The following is an 8,249-nucleotide window of genomic DNA, read 5'->3' as shown; positions in this document are numbered from 1 at the left end:
CTTTAAGAGAAACAACCACACAACCTTTGCATTGCTGGCACATTGCCAAGGCCAAAGGCTGCACTTAATTTAGATATAAATGTGCCCAGTATTTTAATCAGAGATTAATGCACTCTGTTGTTATTTTTTTCCCTTCTGTTGTTCACAATGCATGTGGTACTTGGTGAATCACATAGAGCAGATGTACTTGGAGGAATTCAGTGGTAAGCATGTCTGTGATACAGCTTTTTGGATTGATGGCTGACTTTATTTCTGAGGCTGCCTCGGGCCTGAGGGAGTGCTGGCTAGAGTCCTTCAGGGATGATGCAAAATCTGGCTGAGGGCAACAGAAAGAGCAATTTTCCAAACATGTGGAAATGCAGTAGTGCCTCTGTGGCGGAGTGTCCCAGTAGATAGGAACATCTGTTTTACTGTCTTTTTCAGGAATGCGTCTGCAAAATCTTGGGACTTAACTGTTTTTCAATCACTTTGAATTTTCAGGAACTCTGCTAGTGTTCGTAGAATCATAGAATCATTAAGGTTGGAAGAGACCTTAAAGATCATCAAGTTCCAACCCCCCTACCATGAGAAGGGAACCCTACCGCTAGACCAGGTTGCAAAAAACCTTGTCCAACCTGGCCTTAAAAACCTCCAGGGATGGGGCATCAACAACCTCCCTGGGCAACCCATTCCAGCTCCTCACCACCCTTAGAGTGAAGAATTTCTTCCTAATATCTAACCTAAATCTCCCTTGTCTCAGTTTAAATTCATTCCCCCTTGTCCTGTCACTGTCTTCTCTGATGAAAAGCCCCTCCCCAGCTTTCCTGTAGGCCCCTTTCAAGCATTGGAAGGCTGCTATAAGGTCTCCCTGGAGCCTTCTCTTCTCTAGGCTGAACAGCCTCAACTCTCTCAGCCTATCTTCATAGCAGAGGTGCTCCAGGCCTTTGATCATCTTGGTGGCCCTTCTCTGGGCCCTCTCCAACAGGTCTGTATCTTTCTTGTGCTGAGGACACCAGAGCTGTACACAGTATTCCAGGTGGGGTCTCACCAGAGCAGAGTAGAGGGGCAGAATCACCTCCCTGGCCCTGCTGGCCACACTTCTTTTGATGCAGACCAGGATGCAGCTGCTTTCTGGGCTCCAGCACACACTGGCGGCTCGTGTCGAGCTTCTCATCTACTACCACCCTCAAGTCCTTCTCCTCATGACTGCTCTCCAGGCAGTCTTTCCTCAGCCTATATTTGTGCCTGGAGTTGTGCCTCCTCATAATCTGTTTGGTTCAGGTGTCAGTTGTTACCTTGTTCATGTTTCTCTTCTAATTAGCAATATGCTGGGAAAAGTGCATCACAAAAGCTGTCCAAGAAGAGTCTTAGAGCTGTTCCCAAACGCCTCTCCTCCCTCTGCTCTCCTGGCTCTTAAAACAGTGTTCTGCCTTTCTTTTCTATCTGTTAGTATTTATAAGCTTTGAAATAAGTGAGGTCTTTTCTGTGTTTGATGTCATCTTATTCAGGGATGTTCTTGGCCTTTGTCATCTTTTCACTCAGCTAAAGTGAGTGAGAGTCTACCTATGAACTGACCCAGGGAATATTTTGTGGCTCGTGGTTGTGGCTATATCTGCCTATTTGATTTCATGCCACAGTGATGAAGAAGCAGTGCTGATAATCAGGTGTCAACATTAGTCTTCAGAGTTAACACCTCAGATGAAGATGAAGCTTGACATCCATCTAGAAGGTGGCATTCATTCCTACATGGAGAGACTGGTTAAATATTTGGCAGCATGTGTATTCTTCTGGGTGCTACCTTTAGACCCATATTTGGATAGACAACAAGGAGGCATTTTGTGCAGGACAACATATTTCCATGTGGAAAACCTGAATGAGATCAATGACCTTCTTATTTATCAAGCTGGTGTGTAGTGGTGACAGGTGAAATAACAAGACATATTGAGCAAAAGGAATTAATTTATATCTGGGACTTTTTAATAAATCAAAAGGAAAAAGAAGAACCAGTGTAGCAGAGCCATTGGCAGTTGCTAACACTTGTTCAATGATCCTTTCCTTCTGAAATACAGAAATGGAAAGTAATGGTTGCCAGGAGTCATAAAATGAAGGAATCACTCAGAGCATAGATTTATTATCAGCTCAGTATTGGTGAAATTCAGCTTCATAAAAAGAGGTTAATCTCCTAAAATCTTCTGTGCTCTTACTATGGGAAAACCCCACTTATTTCAAATTTTGTTTACAGATCCAAAATAATTCTCCTTGTCTTTTGAATAAATCAACACCTCTAGGAGTGCTTGTGTTCATAATTTTTTGCCATATTCTTGCCCACATGGATTTTATTTTATTTATTTATTTCTACAGGGTGTCATTTTTTATGGGCTTTTCTCATCCCTGCAATGTAATATCTCTTCTTGACTTCTAGACATTTTCATCACAGTTCACTACATATTTCACCCATGTTTCTACAGAAAGTCATTACACACCACAGGCTGCTGCCGACAAGAATATTTAGAATGTGCTCTGCCTTTGTCCTCCAGTATGATGTTTCTCACCTTTGTTGGGTGAATAATGTGTCTGAGGAAGAAGGACACAGACTTGATGTTACTAGAAAAAGACCTCAGCCCATACATGGCTGGAATTGGTCCTGGTTCTTTCCACTTCCTCTCTCTGTAGTTGATCAAATTGTATGGAAATACTTGTCAGTTTAAAATAGCATTAAAAAAAACAGAATTAAAAAACCCCAAATTTGAAAAAAAAAATTAGATTATTATTTCTTTTTTTTGGTAAATGTGTCCTCTGAGACAAGTGCAAGTACATCAGTCATCTCTGTTACTGTGTGGTGAGTTCTGTGCTGCCTCCTGCCCAGAGCAGAGTTGGATGGGGATGTCAGAGCCAGGGCCTGGCTCCCTAGGGGCAGGCAGCATCCCTTCCTGCTCGGTGGGCTTCTCTGTCTTATGCCAGGAGGGTTGTCCCTTAGGACAGAAGTTATATCCTTCACCTCTTGATGCTATCCTTTATAAAAACCACCTAGTAAGTCTGCCAGTAAACTTACATATAGAATGTGTTCTGCTGCAAAATGTAAATGGAGGTTGGTACTGAAGCTGTTCATAGTGCTAAACATCAGACTGTCTTCTAGACCATCAAATCTATCTCTTCTGCTGCCATCTCATGAGCACAGAGCCATGATTTCCATGGCTGCTCTTCAAGATATGGAATAGAGTTCAGCAGTTAACTTTTAAAGGAAACGTCTTCTCTGAATCTATTGTCATAAAAGGATTAATTGCTGGTATAAGCTAAAAAGTGAGATTTGATGCGTAACTTGGAAGACTGAGGAATAATGCAGATAAATTACATCTAAGCTTTACATACCCCACTAAGAAGGATTCCTGGTAGGACGGGTGAGGAGGATCTCTTCTTGGCAGCCCGTGCTCTGCAGAGTGGCTGAGCACAGAGCCTTCACCTTCCTTACAAGTGCCCAAAGGCTGACCTACACCCCTCTGCCAATTCCAATGTCTTTAAAGCTTTTCTAAGGCTGTTATAGAAACTTTCGATGCAGTCTGATACTTGAAAAATGCCAAAAGCCAAAAAAGGTACACACATCACTTACTAATGATGATCTTAGAGCACCTCTTTCCTCAGCGACTAACTGGTGATGTTCTAAATAGCATGAAGCACATCTGAGACTAAATTAAGGTTTCTTGTGTTGTGGTCTTGCCCTACAATTCTCCACAAATTTCCATCTACTAATGATATGACTTGGTGTTCTACAAACTGTCCTTTGAAGTGTATGTCAAGTTTGACATCCACTGCAGTAATGTGTCCCCCAAGATTTAATAATGCTGCATTAGGAAAGGAAAAATGTTCTTGGTATATGTGTCACAGAAGTGATGGGAAAATTCATTTGCTTATTTCATGCTGGTGTGGTTGTATATGTGTTACTGGTGTATTTGATCCTCCGTGCATTCATGGGGAGTGCTCAAATCACTGAAGGTTTGGACTATACAAATGGAAGCAGGTCTTCCAGTGCTTGGAGGTCTTTCTGGTTTAAGGGCCCTCTGTCTGTTTTTACCTGTTGTCTTCATAGTTCTGGGGTTCATTTCAGAAGCAGGAATTCCTTTAGGCAGAAATGCGGTGAGTGGAAATCCTTCATGGCAGGAACCCTGCAGACATGGGGGTACTTCAGTGGAGTGGTGGGTGCCATGGCTCTCTGCAGCTCTGCAGAGAGTATACACAAACACACTTCTGTTGTGGTTTCTTAGAATCAGGTAGTAAACCAGCTTCTGTTTTCTTACACCAGTATGTAGAGTGGCCAAACCTTCCTTTCTCTGTAATAAAAGAGGATACAGGAGCTGTATAAGAGCTTCTACTGTGTGAGCTTTTGACTGCTTGTTACCCAGGATTGACATTGTGCAATGAGTTATTATATGATTATTGTCGATACCTACTGTTTTCTGAGTTTGAATGGATTTATTTTAAACTTCCCCCTAGCTTTTCTTCTTTAGCAAGGGCACAGACAGGAGCCTGGAAAGACAAGCCGCCTTCCCTTGTGCAATTCATTGGCAATAGTGATAATTCCCCTCTACTAAGGCTTATACAAATTTGTATTACCAGCAGAAAATTATGGTGTTTCTTTTGTTACTCTGCCAGCTGCAGTCCCAGCAAAGAACTGGATATGACATTAAGACACTTGTGCAGAACCATCTTGCTGGCTTCCCTCCTGAATTTGTTGAGACTAAAGACTGAGATGTTGATCAGGGTTGAACAAACAGTGCCTGAGTTCAATTTTCCGTTTTTGTTTTATGCACAACTGTAATTTTTCTAAGGTTGGAGCATTTCTTATATGCTGAAGACTTAACTGTAGTACAGCCAAATCAAAATAGATATGACAGTTCTTTGACCTTAGTCCTGAGATTCTCTGCTTGCTGTTTTTCTGCAGGAGTTATCTACACAGCAGATATTCTTGACCGGGAGACAACCGAATCCTACTGGTTGACAGTATACGCGACTGATCATGGTGTTGTCCCACTCTACACTACCATCGAAGTCTACATTGAAGTGGAGGATGTGAATGACAATGCTCCTCTCACCTCTGAACCTATCTATTACCCAGCTGTCATGGAAAACTCCCCGAAGGATGTATCTGTCATTCAGATCCAAGCCCAAGACCCTGACTCTGGCACTAATGAAAAACTGACTTACCGGATTACAAGTGGAAATCCTCAGAACTTCTTTGTAATCAATCCCAAAACAGGTAATGAAATCCTGGTGCCTTACGGTGCAGGAAAAATGCAATTTAAAATCCTTATCAGCTTGCTCCACTTGAATCTGCTAGTGTTGCATTGCTTTCCAAACTTCTGTTTTCTGGTTAGTTATGTGTCTAAAGCACCCTCTTTTGTGTTGGTACCTGATTACACTGGCGGATGACATGCTGCAGATGTGCTGCTGCAGCCATCGCTCTTCTGTAGGTCACCTACGAGGTTCTGACTGTTGCCTCTTCCCTGTGCCTATCGGGATGAGACTTCACTACACTGAGTCTGTGGAGCAATGGTGGGAAGCAGATTCAAGCTGTTGCAATTTCGAGAACAGCATTTTATCCTCTACATGCTGATGTGTCACCACCAAAGTGAGTGGCATGACAGTTACTTAGCAGAAGTAATTAGGCTCCACATTACAGTAGCTGGATGTACAGCTTATTTCATACAAAAAGACAGTTTAGATGATTGAAAAGTCCCTCTGGCCTTAAAAAAAAAAAAAGTTTACACGGATTTCTAGCAGCTGGGGATGTAGTCTGTGGGCACAGTGTCGTGGGTACAGTGGTAATTTTAAGCCCAGGTGCTGCTGTTGGCTGGTGGTGGAGCAGTGGGCTTGTGCAGACTAGTCCTGCAGGTCTCTGTGCCTTCAACACCTTTGCTGAACTGGGCATCCCAGTTGCCTGGTTGATGAATAAGTCCCCAGCAGACATAGCCCAACATCATGGATGCTCTGCTGGCTGTCTGCCTGTTCTTGACCACAGGTAGTCCTTACTCTGCTGTGTACTCAGCTGTCCCTTGCCCTTTATTTGCCTGGTGGGGACACTTCAGCATGGTCCAGAGGGAAGGAGTCAGGAGGCTCTTTCACATCAGTAGACAGATCTTTATGAAAGTAGTTGAAAGGATTCACACAGCTCTCATACTGGTTGCGGTGCTTGTTTTGTTCTGGGATTTTGACTTTTTGGAAAAAAAAAATTGTCTGCAGCAAATTTCTAAAAAGCTAGAAAAGCAGGAGGAATAGACTTGTGAGGGAACATTTTTTAATTAGGTATAGGAAAATTGCATTCATTAAATAGGTTTTCAACATTTGGCTGGGCGATCCTATTGCAATGTGTAGCATAAGAAGGGGTCAGGATCTTTTCAAACACAAGCCCAGGTGAAGAATCATGGAGCATCTGCTGAGCCCTAAGGCACATATCTCACTTATTTTTAACACTTGAAATGGCCGAAGATGGCTCTTCCATCTGTATCCCTTCTCCCCCTCCCTACCCCATAAATCCCATCTGGGCAAAGTAGCAGAGTTAGGACTCCAGAGTGTTTAATACTTGTGCTTCCCTCCTGTTTGCTTCTCCTGCAGAGCAATCTGCTCAGCACAGCTCCATGTATCCGCATGGTGGCCGGGATGAGCCCGTGCTGAGGACCAGACATGGCGGTGCCACAGCTCTGCAGCACCAGAGCCTGGTACCACATCCTGTAGGGTGGCTCTTCCTCCTGCCAGAGTGGTGAGAAGGGATACTTTTGCCTAAAATGGAGAACTTCATTTTCAACAGTTAGCATTGAAGATGATTCATCTTCATTTTGCACTGAGGAAGTTGCCATCCAAGAACTTACAGGCTTTAGGATGAGTAATGATGCTGCTTGGGTAAGCCCCAAAGGGCCCCCATTGCATTTGGTGTGTATCCTTTCTGGGAGCTGGCTGGGATTTGTCATGATGGAGATAAACCATCCTCTTCTGTCAACTTTGGTACTAAATGCAGAGCAGTGAAAGGCAAGTGGGCCTCTTTTAATTTGTTTTTGCCTTTGAAAATGACAGGGATGATGGAATGTGTGTGCACAGAGGTGCTTGTCCCAAAAGGAAGGTTTATTGTTTTGAATACAAGAATTTTGCCCTCCCTTGGGAACTATCATCATGGGGTGAGCTCTGATTGCCTGGCCTCAGCATCAGGAGACTTTCTCCTGATGGAGGGCTGATGTCCAAGGAATAAAACCATAATGGGTTTTCCCCTGTGGTCTCTGAGCAAGCGTCTTTGAGCTGTCTCCCTGCAGTAACACTAGGTTCTCTGCCCATGCAGAGAAGTTTATAGAGTGTCAGCACCATTTGCTTGCTGGGGTTCAGCACAGCAATAACTCACATAGCACTTTGCACAGCAGCCCTAAATGTGACAGCGAGCTGTATAATCAAGATGAAAAGGTTTAACGTGAGCCCAAATATGCAGCAATTTCCACGTTCATGGGTTGAGCAAGAGTGCCTCTGCCATTGGGGCAGAGCAGTCATTTGTGAGAAAGGGGATCTTTCATTTTCTGTGTCACTTTGAATGTTTAAAACAGTGCCAGCAAACTGACGTCTCTCTCCTACGAGTAAGCAGATGCTGAGAGGCAACACAAAGGCAACATCCCACCTTTTTTACATCCTTTCATGGGAAGCAGTGGAAGTTGGCATCAACAAGAGATAGGGAGTTGGCTGGAGTGCATGGGTGATCTTTGGGTATGAAGAAGTTTCTCCAATGCCAACTCACTGGGCTTTGTTAATATACTCAGGGCTAAACCTCTTACTGGATTTGTGGTCAGAAATTAGGATGTCCTAAAACCAGATTATTCAGAGGCTCAGGAGAATAGGCAAGAGAGAGGAGTTTGGCTTCCTCCTCTGTGAAGAAGAGTGGATCGTGGTTCCCACATCCCTTCCTTAGATTACCTGGGTACATTGCAGCAAGAAATCTCCCACTGTTGCTGGACAATAAGGCATTACTAGCCTTGGCCTTTTGGTCTCTCTTTCTTATTTTTTTCAGAGTTGATGCTTTGTATCGACAAAGTTGGCTGTGATACAAAGTACAGAGAGTGCTCAGGGGGTGTCATAGTTTATGACGTGTGCCTGCTGGGTGGTGTTTCAGACATTTCTGCCCTGACTGCAGAGAATTACCTGCAGTGCTGATGGGCACAGCACAGCCTAGGTGAGGTGGATAATCCCATCTTTTTAGATGGCATTTGCTGGCTCGAAGAGGAATGACCCGGGCATTCCTGCAC

General features: G+C 43.7%; 1 protein-coding gene across 1 annotated transcript in view; it reads left to right on the top strand.

Moving 5' to 3' along the window:
- Positions 1-8,249, top strand: part of FAT3 (FAT atypical cadherin 3) — a 345,063-nt gene that overhangs the window by 116,036 nt on the left and 220,778 nt on the right. Inside the window, exon 3 of the mRNA XM_010002614.1 lies at positions 4,916-5,230. Coding sequence (XP_010000916.1) covers positions 4,916-5,230 — 315 coding nt within the window. The remainder of the gene's footprint in view (positions 1-4,915; positions 5,231-8,249) is intronic.

The sequence above is a fragment of the Chaetura pelagica genome, unplaced genomic scaffold (assembly GCF_000747805.2).
Source record: "Chaetura pelagica isolate M959 unplaced genomic scaffold, ChaPel_1.0 scaffold338, whole genome shotgun sequence".
NCBI classification, from domain to species: domain Eukaryota; kingdom Metazoa; phylum Chordata; class Aves; order Apodiformes; family Apodidae; genus Chaetura; species Chaetura pelagica.
This window is presented reverse-complemented; position numbering and strand designations above follow the sequence as displayed.